General features: G+C 34.4%; 1 protein-coding gene across 1 annotated transcript in view; it reads left to right on the forward strand.

Annotated features, from left to right (window-relative positions):
• Positions 1-26,691, forward strand: part of CCDC18 (coiled-coil domain containing 18) — a 100,371-nt gene that overhangs the window by 26,432 nt on the left and 47,248 nt on the right. Inside the window, exons 12-18 of the mRNA XM_054592183.1 lie at positions 861-971; positions 1,448-1,579; positions 5,626-5,760; positions 6,160-6,237; positions 13,030-13,146; positions 19,364-19,531; positions 23,155-23,297. Of these exons, the coding sequence (XP_054448158.1) occupies positions 861-971; positions 1,448-1,579; positions 5,626-5,760; positions 6,160-6,237; positions 13,030-13,146; positions 19,364-19,531; positions 23,155-23,297 (884 nt within the window). The remainder of the gene's footprint in view (positions 1-860; positions 972-1,447; positions 1,580-5,625; positions 5,761-6,159; positions 6,238-13,029; positions 13,147-19,363; positions 19,532-23,154; positions 23,298-26,691) is intronic.

Raw genomic sequence — 26,691 nt, forward strand, 5'->3', positions numbered from 1 at the left:
CTCTAACCAGCTGAATTACCTGGCCAGGGCCTGAATTCACATCTTAAAGTTTATAGCCGAGCAAAAGACCTGTGGCATGGGAGCTTACTTAAATAATGGAAAAGGAGACATACCATATTTTGCTGTGTATAATGTGCTCTCCATGTTTAACGCACACTGATGTTTTTGTGTGCCTTATACACGGGATTATTATACCCATGGTATATAATCATTATACCCATGTAAAATGCACACCCTTATTTTTCCTTTAGAAATTTTGGCAAAAAAGTACACTATATATATGGCAAAATACTGTGGTCAGTCTGTAATTACAGCTTACATAGAAAATCGTCAAGTGCTGAAAATACCTTTTAAAAAAGTTACCAAGTTAGCCCTGACCAGAATGGCTCAGTTGTTGGGATGTTGTCCTGCATTTGATCTCTGTTCAGGGCACATGGGTAAGTTGCAAGTTTGGTCCTTGGTAAGGGGACCTATGAAAGTCAACCAATGAGTTTCTCTCCTCTTACAAAAAGGGGGGAATAAATAAGTAAATAAAAATTTTAAAATTACAAGGTGAGTACATACACTTTGTTGTAAATAGAGAAAGGGAAAATGAAGAAATAAATCACTGATAATTTTACTACTAGAAATAACTGTTGTTAACATTTTATTATACTAATTTCAGTTTTTAATCGCTACTTTTAAGAAATGTGTTAGGGTGTAATCTTTTTTTGGACATAGGAGTCAGAATTAAATTACTTATGTATTACATAGATGGAACAAGCTGTGTCATATCTCTGGCCTGTCCACCACTATTTGGTTGTCACTTTTTTAAAGTAATTTTTTAAAATAATTTTTCACTTATTTTGATTTGTTTTCAGATGACAAAGAAATGTTCTCAACTTTTAACTCTAGAGAAACAACTGGAGGAAAAAATAGTTGCTTATTCCTGTATTGCTGCAAAAAATGCAGAACTTGAACAGGAGCTTATGGTAAAAGCTACCCCCATCCCTCCCTTTTTTTGCTACAAATTCACCATGACTTTAAGGCTCTTAATTTGTGACAGCCTGTTTGTTTTAGTATCATTATTATAAAATGTACTGTATAGGAAAGTATAAATTCTATTAAACTCTTATTTCTTTTTTGTTGATGTGTATTTTTTAGGTTAATAGGCTTATATGTAACTGTTACCTACATTTTTCTCATTTTTATCCTAGTAGAGTTGAAGGAAATAGCAGTAGTTCTTTGATATTCTAAGTATTTTAAAGTAGTTTAATTTTCTTATTTTGATACAATTTTAAAAATAACCATTTTCTCTTTTTTATAAATAGTTAAATATTTTTGAAGTTTGACATATTAAGTACTATGAATTTTTTAAGGAATAGATTATCTCAAATTTAAGGCTTTACTAATGTACTTTTATGTAAAGCTAGCTCAGTTATATTCTTAAGTGTTTTTGTATTTCTAGGAAAAGAATGAAAAGATAAGAAGTCTAGAAACCAATATCAATACAGAGCATGAAAAAATTTGTTTGGCTTTTGAAAAGGCAAAGAAAATTCATCTTGAACAGCATAAAGAAATGGAAAAACAGATTGAAAGAGTAAGATAATATATTTACAAGTGGACATAATGTATATTTAGAATATGGATGGTCAAAATTATCTGAAATATTACCTAGCCCAGCTTTTTTTTTAAATATATGAGGAAATAAAGACATAGAAAAATTATTGCAAGTATTATAATTAGAATCCTATTACTTTGTATCATTTTATCATGCTTTCTTATATAGTGCTCCCACCATTTCAGTTTTAATCATTTTTTGACATTATCAAACCAAGAGTGGTTCTATACACTCTTTTCCAGTAGAGATACAAGTTGCTCCAAGATTCGTTGAGAGTAGAAGTGCTCTTAATCCTGAGTAAAAAGTAAATCGTCAAAACAAAAGTAAAGAAAAGGTGTGAGACCAAGAATTCAAGACTTAATAAAAAATACATCATGTGTATATGCTTAATAGCATAACGGAGCTAATGGAGAAAAAAAATATGAGCTTGAAATACAGAGCAATAGACATTATTCAGTCTGAGCAACAGAGAGAATAAAAGATTTGAAAGAAGGTGAACAGAGCCTCAGAGACATGTGGGACAATATCATAAGGTCTAACATTCATGTTCACAGAGACCCAGAGAAGAGAATAAAGTTGGTACAAAAAAATATTTGAAGGAATAAACACTGTAAACTTCATAATTTTATTGAAGGAAATAAATATACAAATTCAACATGCTCAATGGGTTGAAGTCAAAGAAAACAACATTCTAATATATGAAAGTTATTGCTGAAAACCAAAACAAAAATATCTTAAAAACAGCCAGAGATAAATAACACATTACATATAGAGGAACAAAGATTAAAAGTACTGTAGATTTCTCATCAAAAACTGTGAAGGTTAGTAGACAGAAAACTTTTATTTTTCTATTGCTGAAAGAGAAAATCCATCAACCTACAGCTCTATGTCCAGTAAAAATATTCTTTAGGAAATATAAAAGCATTCTTAGATGGAGGACATTTTAGAGAATTTGTCACCAGATGACTTGTTCTAAAATAAGATTCTTCAGGCAAAAAGAAATAATATCAGAAGGAAACTTGGAATCTCAGGAGTGAAGAGCAACAAAAACAGTAACTTTTTGGTTAGATACAGTGAACTATTTTCCTTCACTTAAGGTTGTATGACAGTTGAAAGAAAAAATTATAACATTATCTAGTGAGGTTTTTAATATATGTTGGTGTAGTACAGTGGACAATTATAGTATAAAAGAGGAAGGGTAAAGGGACCCGTGTTTTTATGAAGTTTCTATATTTCATTTCAAGTGGCAAATCTTAATTTTCAGTAAACTATGAAAAATTAAATAGGTATATGATAATCCCAAGAAAAACCACTAAGAATGATAGACATAATAAAGAGCCAGTAGATAAAATAGTATTCTGAAGATATTCATATATTTAAAAGAAGGCTAGAAAGGAGGAAGAGGAATGAAAATTCTAGGAGGAAGAGGAATGAAAAACGGGATAAAGAAAAAACTAATAATTAAATGGTATGTTTAAATCCAGTCATATCAAATACTACTTTAGATTTAAGTATTTTAAATATACCAGATAAAAGACTTCTGATTGTGAGGTTGGATTCAAAAAATTAAGACTTAAATATATGTGCTCTTCAAGAAATCCATTAAACATCAAGATGTAGATAGGTTAACTATAAATGGTTGGAAAAAGATATACCAGGCAAAGAAATGAAAGCTGGAGCGGCTATATAAAAATCAAAGTATACATCAGAAGAAATAAAATGACAATGAATAAAGAGGAATATTACACAATGATAAAGGCTCAATTTACCAAAAAGTTGTAACAGTCTTAAATGGGTAGGTATCTAACAATAGAAATTGGAAATACATGAAGCAAATGTGAAGAAGTCTGAAAGGAGAAAGAAATTAATCTATAATTATAGTTGGAGACATCAACACTACTTTTATGTAATCAATAGAATAAATAGACCAAAAAAATCAAGGATATAGAACTCATCTGAACAACAGTGTCAATCAACTAGGCAAATTAACATTAATAGAATATTCTGCTCAAAAACAATATGTTCAGAAGGTGTCCAACTTTGTAATACGAAACATAGAGACATTTATTGAAGAAGATAGAAGATATCAGAAACATTGTACATAGGACAATGACTCCTCAGTCCCCTTCGAAGTAGGCACCTTGGGACCTCATGTAGTTCTCCCAGTCACCACAGCTGCCCTGTCATATTTTCTTGGATATCATTCGCAGTCTGAAATCTCTTCCCTTTGAAAGGTGATTTTAGTTTTGGGAAAAGCCAGAAGTCACAGGGTGCCAAATCTGGGCTGTAGGGAGGCTAAGTCACCTGGGTGATCTGATGTTTCCCCAAAAATCTCTACACAAGATGTGATGCATGAGCAGGCGTTTTGTTGGGATTAAGCTGCCAGTCACCAGTTTCCCATAGCTGCAGCATTTTGAATCATCTGAATAGTTTCTGCAGAGGAATGGTCAAGGTTAACGCAAAATGTGATGCAGATTCATTGCTTTACTCTTTCAGTCATTTGAATGCGACAGCCACACAGTCCACATGCTCATTCAGTGGCGTCTGCCTCTCCCACTGGCTAATACAGTGAAGTCATCATTGTTCACGTATGTGCATTCTAGTCCACTCTCCTTGGCTGCCAGGTTACATTGATGTGACACAAACCATTCTTGTTAACTGTGGTTGGACTTTTTTCATAACAAACATACATTCTTCTTCAGTGCACCTGAAACATTCATCAAGGTATACTGTACACTAGGTCAAAATAAACTGTATAAAATGTAAAAATTAAAACCACACAGAGAATGTTCTCTGACCACAGTGGAATTAAACTAGAAACCGTGAAGATATCTGAAAAATCTCAAAATATTTGAAGCTAAATAACACACTTATAAATAATCCATGGATCAAAGAGTAAGTCTCAAGGGAAATTAAAACATTTTGAACTGAATGAAAATGAAAACACGACATAAAAATTTGTGGATACAGCTAGAGGAGTTCTGGGAAGCTTATAGCATTAAATGCACATATTACAAGCAAATGAAGAAGGTCAGTAATCTAAACTTTCACCTTCAGAAACTAGAAAAGGAAGAGCAAAATCAACTCAAAAGAAGCCGGAAGATGGAAATAATAAAAGGTGTATTTGAAGGAACAAATTAAAAAGAGAATGCCTGTAGAGAAAATCAATGAAAACCAAAGGTGGTTCTTTAATGAGATCAGCAAATTTGTAAACCTCTAGCCAGTCTGACCAAGAAAAAAGGAGAGAAAACACAAATTCCATATATCAGGAATGATAAGGGTATGTAATACTACAGACCCCAAAGATATTAAAGGTTAATAAAGGAATACTACAAACAGTTCTGTGCACACTAATTTGACAACTTATATTAAATAAACCAATTCTTCAAAAGTCTCTAGTCATACTCAGTAAGACATAGATTATCTGAATAGTTCTGCATATATTTAAAAAATTGGATTTGTAGTTTAAAAACTTTCAAAAAAAAAAAGTTGCAGACCTGTATGGTTTCACTGATAATAAATTCTTAATGAACATTTAAGGAACTAACAATTCTACACAGTCTCTTCCAGAATAAAGAGGAAGGATCACCTCCCAACTCATTTGATGAGGCTAGCATTACCATGATATCAAATTAAGGCATAGACAGTATCAGAAAAGAAAAGTAGACTAACATACCTTATGAACATTGAAGCAAAAATACTCAACAAAATTATATTACATATCATTCATGGGCCTACAAATGTAGTATTTAAAAGCACAGAACATGTAAGAATGAAACACACCACAGAATAATAAAGGTCAGTTTCAATATAGTATTGGTGAAGGAGTAAAGGGATAAAACATGTACATGATTTCATTTCTTCTCTAAAAGAAGGAAAACAAAAGTAAACTTGGCAAAATGCAATAACCTATGTAATTTCAGTAGTAATTCAACATGAGAGTATTATATTTCTTTTTGTATATTTAAATTTTAAAATTTAAAAAATTTGAGATAAAAATTAATAAATCTCATTTTTATATTTAGCTTGAATCTCAACTAGAGAAAAAGGAGGAACAATTTAAAGAGCAAGAAAAGACTATGTCCATTTTGCAGCAAGACATAATATGCAAACAACATCATCTTGAATCACTAGACAGACTCTTGACAGAAAGCAAAGGGGTAAACCATTTTTATAAAAATGCTGTTTAAAAGCTGACTGATATCCCTGGCTGGGTGGCTTGGTTGGTTGGAGCATTGTCCGTTACACCAAAAGGTTGTGGGTTTGATTCCTGATGGGGCCACATACCTAGGTTTCGGGTTTGATCCCCAGTCAGGGCAGGTGTGGGAGGCAGCTGAGTGTGTTTCCCTCTCGCATCACTGTTTCTCTCCCCACCTTCTCTCTCTAAAACCAGTAAAAGTATATCCTCAAGTGAGTATTTAAAAAAAAGAAAAAGCTGAGTAATACTTTATGTTTCTGTAACATACCTTTAATTCTATCAATTGTTTAACAGCACATTAGTAATACTGAAATATTATATGCATACTTATACTTTTGCTTACTGATATGTATGTTTTCAGGAAATGGAAAAGGAAAATATGAAAAAAGATGAAGCTTTGAAAGCATTACAGAACCAAGTATCTGAAGAAACAATCAAGGTTAGGATGCTAATACTTTAAAATTTTTTTCTTAATGGAGACATTCCTGTAGCTTTTTTGCTTTTCTCTATAAATTGTAAAAATTGTTTATATAAAAATAAATTAAGAGGTAAAGATATTACTTAGGTCAGTGGACTTAGTTTCTATATTTTCTTTAATGTGACCTTAATTATTTGAAAGTTAGTAATTTAGTTTGTATAATATCTAACCTCTCTTTTTTTCCCTTTGTATATTATCTAACTTCTGTTTTTTTAACATTTGCTACTTACTAACATTACTAGTAATGAATTAACAGAGAAAGTGAAGGAAGATGAAACTACAGCAGTTCACTTTTGTTTCTTTCAGGCTGTTCTAAGATTAACTAGGGGATAAATTCAGAATTTCCAAATAAAATACAGTTTTGTGGCTAATATATCTTTATGCTTAAAAGCATGGGATTTGGAGCTAACTTGACTTGGGTTTCAGTTTTTGCTTCAGAGTGTTTATTAACTGATTGTAAACTTGCCTGGGTTATTTATGCCCGCTGATCTTTAAGTTCTTTATCTGTAAAATAAGGATAATAATGGGAGAATTAAATTAATGAGGTGCATAAAATGTCTAGCATATACAAAGTTACTCAAAATTTAATAAGTATTTATATGTATTTAATATTTTCTCATTTGCATTTTTAGTGTTAAAATAGGTCCAAATATACTGCTACCTTTACTCTGTCATGTATAGTGTGAATATAAAGGATTTTTAAAAATCAGTGTTGTTCAGTACATTTTTTCTAGTACTCTGTTTTTTAATTTATTTTGTGACCTTGTACATATCCTTGTAAACACAGTTAAATGTTTATCCATAACTTTCCTATAGTATTTTCCAAAACTTTGAATATTTCATGCCATGAAATTTATTTCCTCATGTAAAATTAACCTCTAAGATCATTTATATTAAAAAAAATACTGTACAGAGGTTGTAGGCATGAAATAACTTTATTAAATATAATTTATATTGCCACTTAACCCCTGTTTTTCTTTAAACTACCCAACACATCTAGCCAGCCACTTAGTAAGTTATTTCTTCATGTTAATAACTAGGTATGAAACAGGAAGGAAATCAGTGAAAGGATAAATTATGATGTTGGATTTTATTCCCTTGGTACCTTTAACAGTTTTGCTGTTATTAGGGGTAAAGTCAAAATTAGAAACAAAATCCTTGTGACTGAAGCTATGCTAAATGATTCTTAATGTATAGGATATTTGTAGCAAATATCCTAGAAGTTTGAAATCTAGTTCTCTTTTCTTGATTATGTCATTACCACCCTTCCTGACTTCTGGCTATTTCCTTCTGCATGTTTAAATTTATTCTTTGCATAAAAAGTTTGAATTTTCTACCTGTAGGAGAATTATAAAGATCATTTTAAAGCTATATCACTTAGAAAAGTATGATGTAGCTTTCATCTTAATGAACGCTAGAAGATTTATGTAAATTTCAAACAGGTAGCAAGAAACCAGTAAACTAAAGCCATTATATTGCCTTCTATCAAACAGAAAATTGAGAAAGTGCTTATTAGATTTAGAGATTTTATTTATTTATTTTGTTTTGTTTTGTTTTGGTCTTATTTACTACTCTAGACTCTTTTTCTCCCCCAAAGAAAATTATAAGGGGAAAAACACAAACAAAAAAGAAGAGCTTAGGTGCTTTTGTTGAAGAAAGGGAAGCCTAGAACTCCCATCTGGTTGCCCCCACACTGAATCCCTAAGGAGTTTTTTGGTTCATCAGAGCAGTACAGATGCGTGTACACACACACACACACACACACACACACACGTATGTGTGTATATACACACACACATTTGTAAGTGGTTTGTATACAGTAATAGCATTTATATGAGATTCAGAGTAGTAGTTTGCTTTTTATTAATATTTATAAATTTTAATGGTTTATTAATTTTTAATTAAATTCCATCCTACCAAAATAGAAAGAATAGTATAGAGACTATCTTTGTACCCCTCTCCTAGATTCACTGTTTTTTAAACTCTAGCTGTATTCGTTTCATCTCTCCACACACATGCACATGCCCACTTGTGTTTGCACCCACCTAATCCCACCCTGCTCTCACACTTCCTTTTTGCCGGACCACCTGAGAGAAGGTTGCAGAAGTCATAACACTTCACACCTTTACTTAAACTTGTATCTCCTATAAACGGAAACTTTCTCCTACATGACCACACCACCTCTACCTACCAGAGAAAAGTAAACAATAATTCAATAACATCATTCAATACACAATCCATACTGAAATTTTTACAATTAAAAATGTTTTTTATAGCCTGTCGGTCAAAACATGCTCTACTGACTAGTAACATTAGTATCCCCTGGGAACTTGTCTGACTTGCAGAATATCTGCTCTGCCCCAGACTTAGTGAACAAAGGTGGGACTAAGGTGAAGCAAGTGAGAGACCTCTAGAGCAAAATTTGAGGAGATGCTTACTCTCAGAGTCGTACAAGTGGAAAGATCAGAACTTGGGTGACCCTGAGTGCCCTCTGAAATTTTGAGCCCTAGGTACCTTCCTTGCATCACACTAGTCCTGGCCTTGTTACTGAATCAGAATCTTTATTTCAGTGGGGTGTCCAGATAATATGTATGCCCAGTAAAACCTTGATTTACACTACTTTAGCTTTGTTCCTTTTCTTTTCCCACTCTAGGATTTAAATGTAATTCATGTGTTGTGTTTGGTTCTTTAGAGACCCCTAAACTCACTGTCTTCTATTCTTCATAACATCGAATCTTGAAAAGTCTAAGTAGAATACCACATGGGTTATACTGTGTTCCTCCCACTGCTTCACATCAGAAGACACATAATGTTGCATAACCCCATTATTGGCATTGCCAATTTTGACACTTTATTTAAGGTGGTTACTGCCAGATCTCAGCATTCCAAGGGCATGTTTTTTTCTTCATAATTAATAAAATGTGGGGCGATTTTTGAAGACCATGTGAATGCCTTGCTTCTCAACAACATTATATCCATCGATTTTAACATTAGTGATGAATTTTGCCTGTGAATGAGTTTTTATAGGCTTAATTATCAGGCAGTGGTATTCTAACAGTCATACATTTTATTTTTCTGTGTGTGGAAGGTGATACAAGCTTCTCATTCTCACGTGAAGGGGAGCTCCATCCCGTGGTGTCGCCCAGCATTGCAGATGAAATGAAAATGCCCAGCTCAAGATCTGCTTGAGGAGGAAAGGCTGGCTAATCTCTCAGAGGAGAAGAGCCCTGAGCACCTTTCTCCTTGGGCATTTATTGAGTTTAGCTTGTATAAGGATACATAGCATGTGCATAAAACTCATCAGTCAGTGTTAAACAGTAATGATTAAAGGAAGGAGATATGGTTTAAGGATAACAGTAAAGGGATTACTAGTCTTTGTGAGTCAGGGTCTTGGTAGACAGAGTGACACCCATTCAGCCCTAAAACCTGGGAAAATAAACTCATCCTATGTTCAGACCCCAAACACCAGTACTCATTAACTCAAGGGCATTCTTAGCAAAGCAGGTTTCATAGGATTTAATGCATTCCTTTTCCAGGCCTAATTTCCCCCTGGGACTGCCTGATCCAGTTTAGGGCTATACCTGTCTTTAGTTTGTCTCAAACCTGGGTCAGGCAGGTGGAACAGAGCACCCAAGAGATCAGGAGACTTCTTTCAGATAGAATGAGGACTCTGGCCATGACAAAGCCGAGGGGTGAGGGTCTTTTGCCCCTTCTCCATGTACCCCGAGTCCTTCCCTGATAGCCCTGATGCGACTGTTCCTATCTGAAGTTGCCCCAGCCATCGAGGTATCTTACCTGTTGTTGACTAACCAGCCATCCTCCGGGGCCAAGCAGGGTGATGAGATGGAGGCAGGGGCTGTGCCTCTGCCAGGGGATAGGTTTTGTCTCCTCAGTGGCCTGTTTCCCCAAGGCCTCCTTGCTCAGCTCCAGCCTTGGGGCCCTCTTGCCTGTTGGTGAGGCCACAGTCCCTGAAACCATGTGGGACAGTTCCCAACATTCATGCTTAACAAAGAAAACTTGCAAGTATTTACACCTTTCATAAGGCAAGTATTAATTAAAAATTATTACTAGGGCAATAGTTTATTAACAAAGATAATCATTCAAGCTTACAAACTTTTCCATGGCTGGTGTGGCTCAGTTGGTTGGAGCAGCATCCTGTAACCAAAAGGTTTAATATTTGATTGCTGGTCAGGGCACATACCTGAGTTGCGGGTTTAATCCTCGGTCTGAGTGCATGAAGGAGGTAGCCGATCATTGTTTTTCTCTCACATCAACGTGTGTCTCTTTCTCTCCCCTCCTCTCTAAAAGCAATGAAAAAACATCCTCAGGTGAGGATAAAAATATTAAAGAAAAACAAAATTACAAACTTTTTAGCTGTTAATGATTATATTCACAGGCTATAGGGACAATCTTTGATATCTATGTCAAGGTTTTCTTTTTAGAAATAAGAATTGTAAAGACAATTTCATGATTTAGAATAGTGTCTGGTAGAGGGAATATTTTTCTCTTTTTCTGCTTGTTGAGATTTCTTTTGCACTAGAATGCTATTAACATTAAGAGAGGGGAAAAAAACTCCCCAAGAAGCTCAAAATTATCAATACAATAAGGAAAAGAAAGGAGCAAGATATGATTCTTATTAGCAGAAGAGATGTGGAGCATGTATGCAAATTGGCCCTTCAACTAATTTTTTGAAAAATAAATTTGTTGATTTGGGTTGCTTGTTGCTCATTTGCTCTTTAATAGGTAGTGTAAAGCATATGCAGCTATTGGAACCCTTGAACCAAGTTACATTGCTGCCCTTCTGAAAATATTTTCACTGATTCAAAGCAGAAACAGCCTTCTAAATTTTTATTTTCCCTAGCTGACAAAAACATTTTTAACCCTGACTGGTGTGGCTAACTTGGTTGGCATCATCCTGCAAAGTGAAAGGTTGCCAGTTTGATTCCTGGTCAGAGCACTTGCCTAGGTTGCAGTTCCATCCCCAGTTGGGACGAGTATGAAAGGCAGGGGATCAGTGTTTCTCACATTGATATTTCTCTGCCTCTCTTTCTCTCTCCCTTCCCCTCTCTCTAAAAAGTAAGTAAATTAATTTTAAAAGCACATTTTCTTTTTTGAAGTATATTTTATTGATTATGCTATTACAGTTGTCCCATTTTTTCTCCCCTTTATCTTCCTCCACCCTGCACCCCCACTCCAGCATTCTCTCCTCTTAGATCATGTTCATGGGTTACACATACAAGTTCTTTGGCTTCTCCATTTCCTGTACTTTCCTTACCTCCCCCTGTCTATTTTGTACCTACCACTTATGTTTCTTGTTCCCTGTACCTTTTCCCACATTCTCCTCCTTCCTCTTCCCCACTGATAACCCTCCATGTGATCTCCATTCCTGTGATTCTGTTCCTGTTCTAGTTGTTTGCTTAGTGTGTTTTTGTTTTTATTTTGTTTTTTTTAGGTTCAGTTGTTGATAGTTGTGAATTTCTTGTCATTTTACTGTTTGTAGTTTTGATCTTCTTTTTCTTAGGTAAGTCCCTTTAACATTTCATGTAATAAGGACTTGGTGATGATAAACTCCTTTACCTTATCTGGGAAGCACTTTATCTGCCCTTCCATTCTAAATGATAGCTTTGCTGGATAGAGTAATCTAGTATCTATGAATTTACAGGTCCTTGCTGTTCATGACTTTGAATACTTCTTCCCAGTCCCTCCTTGCCTGTAAAGTTTCTTTTGAGAAATCAACTGATAGTCTTATGGGAACTCCTTTTTGGGTAACTCTTGTTTTCTTTTGCTGCTTTTAAGATTCTCTCCTTATCTTTAATCTTGACACATCATAATTACAATTATGATGTGATGTGTCATGGTGTTTTTCTTCTTGGATACAACTTCTTTGGGACTCTCTGAGCTTCTTGGACTTGCATGTCTATCTCCGTCACCATATTGGGAAAGTTTTCCCTCATTATTCTTTCAAATAAGTTTTCAGTTTCCTGCTCTTCCTCTTCGACTTCTGGCACCCCTACGGTTCGGATGTTGGAATGTTTAAAGTTGTCCCAGAAGTTCCTAAGCCTCTCCTCATTTTTTTGAATTCTTGTTTCTTCATTCTGTTCCAGTTGAATATTTATTTCTTCCTTGTGTTCTAGAACTTTGATTTGAACCTGATTTCCTTCCCTTCAGTTAAAAAAACACATTTTCATTTTTTTACTGACCAGCATATTGAGAATATTTTCACCATAGCATTGTTAACATGATATATCAGTTTGTACTCACTTTTTCATTTTTCTTGATCAAGGGGACTTAAAGAGTAGGCTTAAGTACTGCTTACCTGTGGCTTAAATACTGCTTACCTTTTTAGGTTAAAAAAAAGGGATTGCCTTACAGGTTCATGGTAGTTGGCCCACCTGTCTTCTCAAACTTATTGCCCAAATACCCATCTCCAACTAATTAATACTCTTGATATCCAGAGCTCTGCAAGCTTCTCACAATTCCCTTTTATAGTGACTTAAGTCTGAACACATTTCCTCTTCCTGGAATGCCCTTTTTCACTTGTTCAAATACTGTTTGTTTTTTCAGGACTGCAGTCTCTGGCTTCCTGGTTTTCAATAAAAAATGTTTTTAAATAAATCTCTTTTGTAATATAAGTTTGACTGTATAGTCACTGTTTGAAGCAGTGAGTTAACATTAGGACACAAATCTGTAAAATATTGAGCATATAATAAACATTATTAGTTGATTTTTCTTTTTTTCATGTTTCCTGCTTAGGTCAGACAGTTAGATTCAGCGTTGGAAATTTGTAAGGAAGAACTTGCCTTGCATTTGAATCAATTGGAAGGAAATAAGGAGAAGTTTGAAAAACAGCTAAAGAAGAAATCTGAAGAGGTAAATGAATATTTCTTTTTAAATTTTATTTATTTTTAGAGAGGGGGAGGGAGAGAGAAAGAGAAGGAGAGAAACATCAATGTGTGGTTGCCTTTTGCATGCCCCCTACCAGGGACCTGGCCTGCAACCCAGGCATGTGCCCTAGACTGGGAATCCAACTGGTGACCCTTTGGTTCTCAGTCTAACACTCAGTCCACTGACCCACACCAGCCAGGGCAATATTTTCTTTATATATAGAATATTTTTCAAGTGATTTCTTTTTGAGGTATTGTTTACTTTCAAGATGCTTTACAAGTACGTCTTTATTAGCTGATATAAAAAATCTTTTCAGTAAAGTGGAAATTTTAATTTTATATTCTTTTAAAAATAAACATTATTTCAGTGCAGCACAAAATATGACATCTTAAGATTCTGATACTTTTACATATTTTTAGGGAACCAGAAAATTAAATTATTACTAATAATCACAAAGTGATTCTAATATAGATGATTAATACTTAGAACATTGTTTTAGACTTTGAGGTATAAAATTCTTAAAATATCTTCCATGTTGCTTTTATTTCTTCTAGTTGACTGAAGGATTGAAAATTAGAAATTAACTTTATTGAGATGAGTTTCTCAGATACTAGAAGAAGATTTTTCTTAAGTTATCTTATTTGTATCCTCATTGTCTACTACTTTGCTTTCAACATAATAGGTACTTAGTAAACATTTGTTCAGAATAATCTTTGAGGAATTTCTATATTTCTTTGTTAGAATTTATAATACAAGATGGGCAAAAATAGGTTTACAGTTGTGAGTTTGTGAAACAGTGTAATGTTGTATTATATATTATTGTGTTATTTTCCATACAAAACAACTGTAAACCTACTTTGCCCACCCCTGTATATGTATTTAAACCTTAAAATTATGTTTAGAAATAGCCCCCAATAAGTCTTTGTTAAGTTGGCTTGAATGTAGCAAAAAAGTCCAACTAGAAAAACAGAAGCCCTTCCATATCTTTAAAATGTAGGGAATTTTTTTTATAGAGAAGTAGGTACATGCATAGGTGATGGAAGATGAGAAAAGCCAAACGGAGCATGCCAAGGTGACTCAGTATCATAAGCAGGAATCTACTTAACATCCTTACGGATAGAGGAACATCAGTAAGAGTCGATGTGACAGTAGTTTGGTAGCAGATCTGCTTGGTGGAGCTAGGGTCACGGAGAAAAAGTCTGTCTAGTAGAAACTGGGCTGTAGAGAACTGCTACTACTGGACCTTCTCGGTGGCCAAATCTTTGTTATCCAGAGGGCAGTTTCCTGCAACACACAGAGCAGAGCACGGAAGATCTAAGACCAAATATGTAGTTGACCAGCACTCTAGACTTAGATGCACCATATAATTATGTAACTTCAGAGGTTAAAAAAAAAAAAAAGGAACCGATATATATATATTTTTTATATGGTCCTATCTTCTTATAGCATCTTTGACAAATGGGCGTATATATGTTTCTTCACTCCAATATATGGAAATTAAATCATCTAAACTATGGATATCTTGAATTTTTAAAATAGGATGTCTTCCCTTCCCCCAACAATCTCCTTTAAAATATTATTTAGGCATTTATCTTGGAATCCTCAGCTACACTATAGCATAAAAGGACCGAGGAGAGATGGAATCTGGAGACAGTGTTTGTAATAAGATCATTCTTAGAAACAGCATCAAGAGACTAAGTAGATAATCAGCACTTACCCAAAATTAACTTACAGCTTTTTTTTCAAAATAGCTGAAACTGTAACCCTAGGTTCAAACTGAATTAGAAGCCCTGGCTGGTTACGTCAGTTGGTTAGAACGTCATCCCAGTACGCCAAGGTTGGGGGTTCCATCTCCAGTCAGGGGACATATAAGAAGCAACCAATGAATGCATAAATAAGTGGAACTACAAATCAGCATTTCTCTCTCCCCCCCTCTCTCTTCCTCCACTCCTCCCTCCCTCCTTCCCTCTCCTTCGCCCACTTCCTTTCTCTCTAAAATCATTAATAATTTTAAAAGAAAATTTACCCCTGATCAGTGTGGCTCAGTTGGTTGGTTTTTGTCCCACAAAGTGAGAGTTTTCCAGTTTGATTTCTGGTCAGGGCACATGTCTGGTTTGTGGGTTCAGTCCCTGGTCGGGGAGCATAAGATAGGCAACTGATCAATATTGTCTCTTTTACATTGGTGTTTCTCTCTCTTTCTCCTTTTCTTCCCCTTTTTCTAAGAAATAAATAAATAAAATCTTTAAAAATTTACTAACCAAATTAGAAATCACAGGTGGTAGTCAGGTATGTACAACCATACTAGAGAATAAGTAAGTAAGATAGATTTGCAAGCTCTTTTATTTGTATTGAATTATTAGCTTAAGTGCACTTGAATTGGCTTATTTAAAAGGCCATCTTTCTTCCTTTATGTATATTGATATGAAACATGGAGACAAATCCAATTACTATTTACTTTTTTTTAGACACCAACTCATACATTTACATACTTTTAACTTATTTGTCTTCAGAACCAATTATGTCTTACAGAGAAAACTAATGATGGTTAATATAATTTATATAACAGCAAAATTGTGAGGTTTTTCATCATATATAGCTAGGTTTTAGAAAATTTGAGTTGATTCTTAGTACATCTATTCTATTAATAATAGAGGATATTATAAGATGTTTTACTCTTTTAAATAAGTCGATATTTCCAAATCACCTACTAGCTGAATAATTAAGTGGCCCCAGAACATATTGGTAAAAAGCCAGTTATAAAAACCATATATTGATTATCCATGACGAAAAGCTCATAAATATTCCTCTGAGAGCATTACTCAAGCAAATATTCTTTTCCATATGTTGAAAATAAATAAATTTATGATTAAAGCAGTAGTGACTTTGGAGTACTGAATTATTTTGAAAATATTTTAATTCCATATTAAAATGCCTTAAAAGTGATAAAAATATGTGTTCATGCAAAATTACATTATCCCCATGATAGAAGAAAATAAACACTAAATAGATGTGGATAAGCCTAAACATTTTCTGTGTAAAGCATTTATTTATTAAAATTAATCATTTTAATGATAAGGATCTTTATTGAAATTCATGGACTTAAATTTTGAGAAGTTGGCATCATATAACTTTTTTGGGTTATATTTATGCTTTCTAGTTTATATTTATATTTATACAAATAAAAAATGTTATTTTTATTGTATTTTTTAAAAGATTTTATTTACTTATTTTTAGAGAGAGGGGAAGGGAGGAAGAAAGAGAGGGAGAGAAACATCAATGTGCAAGAGAAACATCAGTCAGTTGTCTCTCACATGCCCCTAGCTGGGGACCCGGCCTGCAATCCAGGCATGTGCCCTGACTGGGAATCGAAGTGGTGACCTTTTGGTTTACAGGCTGGTGCTTGATCCACTGAGCCACACTGGCCAGAGCTTCTTGTATTTTATTTAAGTATATAATTATGAAAGTGTCTTTTCTTTGGATTATACTTTAATACTAGATACATTTAATTGTAAAGTAGATTTTATAATGTAAATTTTTATTTTAATTATCAAATAATGACTCCTTTAGGCAGATCTTATTCTCTGAATATACTTACTTAGAAAATATAACATAAAAACTATTTGTCATATAGTATTTACTTTTAGAGTAATGTTGAATGGTAGTGCAATCCAGTGTTAATGTAAGTTTGACTGGTTAATTTTTTTGAATTATATTTGTGATACAACCAACATATTAGATACTTCAAAATTTTTAATTGAAATTATTTTGCCAGTGGTTTGATTACTGAAATAAATTTTTTATTGTTATTAAGGTTTTCTTAGTGTTTTGATTAGGCCTTATCTTTTTTTCCTGCTGTTTTGTGTATTTTCATATTTTATCTATTTAGTATAAAACAGTGTTCTGGTACAGAAAAGATAGTATTTAAACTTATCTTGAAGGCAAGTCAATTTTATGTAAACTAAACTGTCAACATGTGATTTGCAGTTTTCTCAGTAGATAGCAGAGGGAAAACAAAGAAAACAGGTGATACTGATACATATTTATGGTAAATTATTTTCCTACAGACAAAATTAAGTAAAAAGGGTTAGTGTAAGAAAGCACTATAATAATAGGATTAGAAAATGGTTATTTGCCTGTGATATCTAAAGTTCTTCAAGTTTACAATGTCATCATATAATGAAGTTTGAAATATAAGAGCTTCTCATTATGAGCAAAGAATATTTGGCCTCTAAGCCCTTCATGACACTGGTGAATGTTCAGCTGTTGGACAATTAGAAAAAAGAATCAAGTCAGTATTTTCTTCCACTATTTCTTACAAATTTAAAATTCCTTTTTTTTTTCTGAATGATAATTATTGGAAAGATTCTTTGTTTTAAAGGAATGGCTTTATTTTCTTTAATTTAAAATAGCTATTACATAAGCAACAGTAAGATTTTTTTTTAACTTTTATTAGCATTTATTTTTTGCTCCCAGTCTGTAAATTTTTTCTTTCTTTAGTTTATAATGGGATATTTTTTTTTTCTTTGCAACCTCCTCTTCTGGCTTAGGAATCATCTGCTCTTTTTCGTAAGGATCATGGCAGTGTGGCAGGGAGAGCTCATGCATGGATTAACCTGCCTATGAGTTCTGTACGTTCTTCATCTTGGGAGTTTTGTTTACCTGTATGTGCTTAATGACCAGAGAATGTACATCTAAACCCTTAACCTGAGCATTACTCTTTGCATTTTTAAGCACATGTAGCAAAAATTCAGCACTCATTTTGGGCCACTGATCCTGGGTCCAGCCCCATTTTTTGGCCTGAGCACAGCCACCAACTCCACCAACAGAACAACAGAATAGCACACATTGCTTCTGCAAAGTGACATCCTTCTGATGCTCCGTGACTTTTTGGATATGCATACCCTTGATGACTGGGCAGTTTCATGAGTGTTCTTAAAGTGAACATGAAAATTTGATTCTCTTAATTTGCAGGATTTTGTGGGGGGTTTTTGGATCAAGTGAATAGGGAACAATTTTCAGAGGTCACCTCCCTCAGGCTGCTTGTGGAGGAAGAGCAGTAAGAAATCTTTTAAAGAAGATTTACCTGCAGTCCACTCTCTAATACTTAAGTTTTCACTTTTCTATTTGTTAGCATATTTTCACAATTACATTAGTGAAATGTAATTGTTTCTTTCACTTAATTTCATTTTGTAAAATTTTATATCTGCTACTGTCTTTTAAATTGTGATTTTAAATTGGTTGCATCACTTTAAATCAGATTGATATGTCCTCATTTATTTAACCTCTTTTTGGGAGCAGGTGAACAATATTATAAAATATACATTAAATTACACCATATTATTTATACAATTTTAACAATAATTTCTTTTGGCAGATTTTTAGAATTTGGATTTCTAGGACAAAGGGCATTTTTCCCTCTCTTAATAGGTGCTTTCAGACAACTTCAAAGGTATCTTTTAAAGCAGTATTGAGGGAACACAGTTTTGAAGTTTTAAATATTTAGAATTAAAGTAATTTCTTAGTTTGTATTGTCATTCCTTTAGGTGTTTTTTTTTTTATCATGAATGTTGAAAAGTGCATTGCTAGTATATCATTTTACAAACAATGACAATAATAGCAACAATAATGTAATAAATAGCACATAACATGCAGTGCTTTCATGGCTATAATTTGTTATCAAGAAGGGGAAAAGACATTGATGGAAATATAGAGAAATTCATGGCTTCCTATGTTCTCTTGCTTGTTCTGGGAGGGGTCACATAGAACATGCATCATGCTGTAGCAGTGAAATATGGTAACATCTGCAGTATTTATGCCCAGGAAAGCCTGCTTATGACTCAGATCAAGATATTTTAAGGGGGCTGGTTACACAGGAGCAGCCATGAGTATTAAAATTCCAAACTCACGGAAGGAAACTATGGTGTAATGCCCTAGCCAGGCAAAATAATCTCATTTCTTAGGGAATGTCAAAAGTCCACATTCCCAGATACCAACCAAGAACCAACTCTATCAGCAGTCCCTTCTAACACATCTCCTCATCAGAAAAATGGGCCCTGCCCTGCCACATAATAACCTATAACCATAAATAAAATTGTCCCACATGAAAAGTGGGATCATTATCTAATGAGGCAGACAGCTTTGACATTATGTTGCTTTGTATGTGAAGCATGTCATTATAATGAGAAATGTATATGTTTGTTAGGTATATTGTTTACAGAAAGAGCTAAAGATAAAAAATCACAGTCTTCAAGAGACCTCTGAGCAAAATGTTATTCTACAGCATACTCTTCAGCAACAGCAGCAAATGTTACAACAAGAGACCATAAGAAATGGCGAGCTAGAAGACATTCAAACTAAACTTGAAAAACAGGTATATATTTTTGGTCACAATTATTTTACTTGTATGAAATAGAAATTTTTACAATTGATATTACATTTTTGTTATATAAATTGCTGTTTAACCTCAGAATTCATATTATAAGAAATATTCTATATTAACATTGTAAAGTGGATAAAGTTCTATTCCTGTATAATGTGACCATGTAATACCAAAGGCCCATTTTGTCATTCCATACAACTTAGTTATAATTTAGACTTCTTTTTCTATCTCTCCTTTCTTCTTGGACCTGAATATAATGCTGATATGAATCATCATACCTTCCAATTTCTTCTTTTTGGATCAGGACATGTATGATAATCCCTAAAGAAATTCCAAAGAAATGTACTAAGAGAAAAATCTTAAGGATACTACTTATTTCTAAAAATTAGTTATTATTCTAAAGAAAGAGTCCTAGGAAAATTTATACTAGTATCTAATCTTTGCTCTTTCATTTATTACCAAATTCACCTGAATTCTTCAGACAGATATTTCATATCTTTTATTCTTTTTCTCTTTTCAAACTTTACAGAAATGTATAAATTAGAAAATGATGTTCTGTGTAGTCTCACTATTACGTATTCTGAATTCACCCTCAACCTGTGCAGTGGAACTAAAGAATCTCCTCTCAATACATTCAAACATATCAGGCAGGTATTATGTATTTTCTTTTTTAGAGACATCTCCCCTATAACTCTCTGTCTCTTTCATTAAAGTCTAGATCTATTGCTTGATATGCCTCATGTACAACCTTATCCTGAAGCATTTCTTCATCTCATCTATGTGAGATTCCCGCTTCCTAGATTCTTTGTCATTGACTCTGGATTTTGCGGGATTGATTGTAATTCTTGTTCCTTCTAGAGTTGTTTTCATTTCTCTAATGTTCTTACGGTTTTCTTCTTGTTTTGTTTTTTTCCTCCTGAGTCTGCTAGTTTATTCGTATTTTTCATTTGGTGGTTTAATTTCTTCATGATCTTTATTTTAAAAGACTTTTGTGTTTTAATTTCTTTGAGGGTCTAAAGGAGTTTATATGTAAAAGTTTCTTCAGTATTTGGAGTAAGTTTTTTAGCAACTATTTTTCTAGCTTTCATTTCTGTTCCACTATACATAAGTTCTAAGGTATATTCTTTCAGATTATTAATCATCTTTAGATTTTTTCTGCTTATGAATGTGCTGTTTAATTAAGCAGAGTATAGGTAGATTTTTCATGGGTCTCTTCCCTTTTTACCCAAGTACTGTTTTAATTTCTTGTAACTTGAGTGGGGGGTGGGTATCAATGATTAGTAATCTGTATTTAGTTCCTCAGTGACAAGTTTTAGAAGACAGGGAGGATATTAAAGTCATTAGCCAGAGATTAACTTTGAGATCTCAGTCATGTAAATGTTTACTGAAAACACGGAGTGGCTGAAATTAACTAGGGGGAGAATAGAGAATGAGGGGTGAGAAGATTGACTTGGATACATATCTGAGGGATGTGATACATGGAAGCCAAAATAAGTATTTCATGAAGTAAGGGAATAGTTGGTGTCATGGGCTGCTGCAGTCAATGTCAAATAAATTGAGTGTTGAGAAATATCCATTGGAATTAGCAACATGGAAGTCATTGATGACATCATGCAGTTTCTGTAGATTGCTACAGGTTGAGGAATAAATGAGAAATGCAACAAGCATAGAAAACTCTGAGAAGTTGGGCTTTAGAGAGGAGGAAAGAAAGGGTGGTAGGTGGAGGGAGGGAGAGGTATGAGGGCATGAAGGAAAAGTTTTTATGATGGGAAGGTCTTGAACATGCCTTACATGCTGATATAAAGAAACCAGAAGAAAGAGAGATTGAAGGTACAACAGAGAGTAGAGCTAGTCAATAGTATGAGGTTCCTGAGGAACTGGATAAGAATTGAATCTAGAATACCTAGGACGTAATTTGACTTGTATAGGAGGAAGAATACGTCCTTCACTCTAACAGAACAGAAGGAAGAATGAATAGGAGTAGATGCAAGTTATGCTGGGAGAAAATGCAAGTTATAATGTTTGAGGGTAGATAGGACTCTAGGAATTCTTCTCTGAATTGAGCCAGTTTGTGAAGGAGAGGAACATGGTTTGACAGGAAAAGAAAAAACATTTCCAGTGGGAATTATGAATAGGAGAATATTTACCATTATTTTGTTCAATTCTTATAAATCTTTAAAAAAAATTTTTTTATTGTTGTTCAATTACAGTTGTCCCCATTTTGCCCCATTGCTCTCCCCTGCCCCGCCCACCCCCCACCTTCCACTTTCAATCCTCCCCACTCACTGTCTTTGTCCATGGGTCCTTTATCCATGTTCCTTGACTTGACCCTTCCCCTTTTTTCCCCCTTATCCCCCTACCCCCGCCCCTCTGGTCACTGTCAGTTTGTTGCTTATTTCATGTCTCTGGTTCTGTTTTGCCCATTTGTTTTGTTGATTAGGTTCCACTTATAGTTGAGATCATATGGTACTTGTCTTTACCACCTGGCTTATTCCACTTAGCATAATGCTCTCCATTTCCATCCATGCTGTCATGAAGGGTAGGAGTTCCTTCTTTCTTTCTGCTCCATAGTATTCCATTGTATAAATATACCACAGTTTTTGATCCACTCATTATAGGTTCTTTTGAATTGGTGATTCAGGATCCTTAGGATATAGTCCCAGCAGTGGGATCACTGGAATGAAAAGCAGTTCCATCTTTAGGTTTTTGAGGAGATTCCATACTCTTTCCACAGGGGCTGCACCAGTCAGCCTTCCCAACCAAAGTACAATAGGGTTCCCTTTTCTCCACAACCTCACCAGTACTTGTCATTTGTTGATTTGTTTATGATGGCCATTCTGACCAGTGTGAAGTGGCATCTCATTGTGGTTTTAATCTGCATCTCTCTGATGGCTAGTGATGCTGAGCATCCCTTCATATGTCTCTGGGCCCTCTGTATGTCCTCCTTGGAGAAGTGTCTGCTCAGATCATTTGCCCATTTTTTAATTGGATTGTTTATCTTCCTGGTGTGGAGTCATGTGAGTTCTTTACATATTTTGGAAATCAAACCCTTCAGGTTTCATTGGCAAATACATTTTCCCATATGGTTTGTTCCCTTTTCATTTTGCTGATATTTTCTTTGGTAATGCAGAAGCTTTTTAATTTGATGTAATCCCATTTGTTTATTCTTTCTTTTATATCCCTGGCTCTAGGGGACATATTTTAATGTTATGATATGGCCATTTCTATAAATATGTATATGAATGAAATATCTTTATTACTAAAAACTCTTTTGCTTTTATAAATTTCAAAACATTACAGTAAGTTCTCATTTAATGTTGTCAGTGAGTTTTGTGACTTTAAATAAAATGACAAATAACAAAATCAATTTTACCACAGACTAACTGTTATAAACAAGAGTTAGGTTCCTGTGTACCTCATTAATGTTATGATGAAACAATGTTGGATGAAATGACATTCAAAGACCTGCTGTAATTCCTTGTCTGTACTTTGATTTTTGTAATACATCTTGAAAAATGATAAGCTAAACAACAAATATATGTACTAGTAAATATTCCTGAAGAATGTTGAGCTGGGACTGAATTTTAAATACTTACTGAAAACTACTTTACAAGGTATCAAAATTGGAACAAGAGCTTCAAAAACAAAGGGAAAATTCAGCTGAAAAGTTGAGAAAAATGGAGGAAAAATGTGATGCAGCTACACGTGAAGCAGATTTGAAAAAGCAGAAAGTTATTGAGCTTACTGGTACTGCCAGGTAAAATGAATATGATAGTTTTTATTTATCTTCCTTTTTCAACATTGATTGTGTCTGAGTTTCAATATGAGATAATGTTCAGTGAAGCTTTTGCTTGAGGAATTAATTTCTCTATAGTCTGTGTTCCTGTAGCATTTTGTTTGTACCTCCCTCATAACCCTCCTACTATAAGTTCCTTAAGACCAAGATAATATCTGGTTTATTTTAAGGGTCCTCTCACAACAATTAGCATAATTCCTTATAACTCATAGGCACTCAGCAACTGCTCTAGTAAATTAAATGGTGGAAAACATTAAAAGTTGCAGGCAAAGATATCCTCTTGTGGAAATGTGGTCAAATTGTTTATGGGAGGGAGTAACTTAATAGAGTAAAGCAGTGGTTCTCCCCCTTGACTGAACATTAAATTCACCTGAGGAGCTATAAAAATACTGATGCCTAGGTCCCACCTCTAAAGATCCTGATTTAATTTGGCTGGGCTGGGCCTAGGCATCAGTCAAGAGAGGGCCGCATAAGCTGAAAGCTATACCCAGCCTCCCCAGACTTCTACTTTGTCAACAAGAGTTGACATAATTAGTAATACACTCATAATGTTCACTCCACTATTTGGCCGATAGAAGGCAAGAGCTAACTTATGCATTTGAACTAAAACCACATCTTGCCAGGCTTTCTCTCCCCTACTGACAGGAGTAAATGTAAAGTCTTTGTGCCTTGAGTAGCAACTTGCTTCCCCAGATGTCTTCAGCTCTCTCAGCAGGGTCAAAAGGGTGTCCTGTGTTTAAAACTAAGACCACAGTTCTTCAGATGGTCTTTCTTGTATTGACAGTTGTCTATCCACTAGTACAGTCTCACCACCAGTGTGCACCTTAATTCCTCAAAGATGAATCACATTATAACTTTATCCTCGCTTATGTAGAACACCACTAGAAGCTATAGATTTTCAGGTCACCCCTCATTTCCCATACTAACCTTTCCATGCATTCTCTTCCCTTCTCCCACCTCATTCCACCTTCTGAAAGACTTCCACTGTGTCCACTGGAATTCACAGTCTGTCCTGAGAGACATCCCCTATATTCTCTACTTCTTTTTTCTTGCTGTAATAGAAACGTGACTCTCCCTGAGGACATTACTTCTTTCCCTGCAGCTCTCTAAAGTAAAAACTTTTCCTTGAAGTTCTTGTACCACAGGGTTAAGATGTGGAATAGTATACTATAGTCCATGAACCTTGTGTCATCAAATCATATTATCCCTCACTGTTGCTGACACCTACAGGCCACCTGACTTGCTGTTGCTCTGTTGAAAACCACTACTGTCATTCTTGGAGATTTCAATGTATTGTATATCTATTTAGCTGATCCTTTGACACCCTAGCCTCCTTAAAATTCTTCTCCTCTAATGATCTTGATCTTTATCATACCTCAGACACTCACTCACATGATTTTGCCTCAATCTTGTCATTTATATGTCAACATAATCTGAATACTATGCATCTACCCCCATAATATTCTCATTCTCTTTTAATACTCCAGTTTCAACAATTCTTTGATCTTACCAGGACCTCTAATCTATCAGTTCTACCACTGCCTCATTCTCTAATGTCCTCTTTCCTTCCTTTACACAGCTTAAATTCTTAATAGTCATTAAAATCACTGATTTGCATATACCCACACTTCCTTTACTTTGCATATACCCGTAACTCCCTCTTTGTGGTAGCCTAAAAACCAACTCAAACTGCTCCATATTTGCATCTTTACAGAGGCTGGAGAAAAATTTAACCATGCTGACCAATCTTACTTGAAAATCATAACTTCAAACTTTAAGTGTTCCCTTAATGCTATCTAGCAATATTCCTATACACCTTTGCCTTTTCTTTCAAAGTTCCAACAATCCCTCCCCAGTCTTGCTTTCTGTCTCACTGATAGAATTAAAGTAGTGGTTTCTTTCTTTTCTCACCCCTGCAGTTTGACTCGAGACAAAAATTCTTTATGATTATAGCTATAGTTACATTTAGTAGCAAAAGCAAGTCCTAAATACTAGCAGGAAGATAGTTAAACTTTATAAGATGCACCCTAGTTCCAAGACATCTCTTCATGAAGCAGTGTTTTCTCTGTTTCTCTGTTCTCACTGTCACTTCAGGAACTACAGTTTATAAAACTGTTTTCCTCTGCCAGAAGGTATTAGAGTTAAAATATATCTGTTATGTATCTCCTCTGATCTGTTTTTAGCATTAACATATCTTCAGATAGAAAGAAAGGAAACTAATTTATTGAACACTTTCTGTGTTCTAGGCAGTGTATGAAGTAAACACATTAACTCAATCAAAACAACCTTATCATCCAGCCCCCTTCCCCCCAACAGCCGGAAGGTGAAGGGATTAACCAAAGAACATGTATTCATGACCCATGGACACAGACAACTGTGTGGGGACTGCCTGAGGGAGGGGGGCAGAGCTGAGTGGAGGGGGACAAAGGAGAAAAAGTGGGGACAACTGTAATAGCATAAACAATAAAATACAATTTAAAAAAAATGCAACCCTTTTCTCATGTACTGAATATTTATGGCTTCACATGTAATGAAACCTGTTATTTTAAAAGATTTTTAAAAACCCAGCTGTATCAGTTTTTGTTATCTCAATTTTTAGAATAAGGAAGCTGAAACTTAGTTAGGATATGAGATGCACAATTTAGATATGCTCTAAAACCACAAGTGTTTTTTTTTCTATTACACCACTACTAAAATGTTCTCCTGGTATTATATGTAAATGTCACTGCATATGAATGATCCTAACCCTGTTTTCCTAGTGCAGAGGCTCATATAGCACTCGTTAGATTTCTCAGACTGCTTCTGTAACCATTTGAAAACTTTTTTTTTTTTACATTTGTAGATGCCATATGTTCAGTTACTATGTTCTAAAAGTTTAGTATTATTTTTGCAAAATCCTTCCTTTGGCTCTGTTTCCAATCTCAGACTTGATTGCCCACAGTAACTCTGCAACTGTAAGATGATTTCTGGAAAAATGGCGGCTTTAAAGTCCTGTAAAATTTTGAAAGTTATGGGGAAATTTTTTGTATTGGATTATCTATATAATAGTTAAAATCTTAAACTGTTAAATATTTGTTATATTATAGTAATGCCTCATTTATGTACCATCAGGAAATGATTCATGGATGCTCATAAATAAAGAAATAAGAGTGGAGTTTATCTTTACCAAGTAGGGAAACTAAAACAAAACAAAAATCTTTTTGATAGAAATTTTCCAAAATATATTTTCTTGTTATTTTTACCTTCTTTGAGTGTATCAGGGTTATCATTACAGACATGAGTTATTATACCCTGGTAACCTAATGAAATCTTGAGGAGTATAGAGCTCTGTTTATTTTTTACTAAATAGCTAAAG

This window comes from Pteronotus mesoamericanus, unplaced genomic scaffold, assembly GCF_021234165.1.
Source record: "Pteronotus mesoamericanus isolate MK-2021 breed Mesoamerican mustached bat unplaced genomic scaffold, CSHL_Meso_final scaffold_31, whole genome shotgun sequence".
NCBI lineage: Eukaryota > Metazoa > Chordata > Mammalia > Chiroptera > Mormoopidae > Pteronotus > Pteronotus mesoamericanus.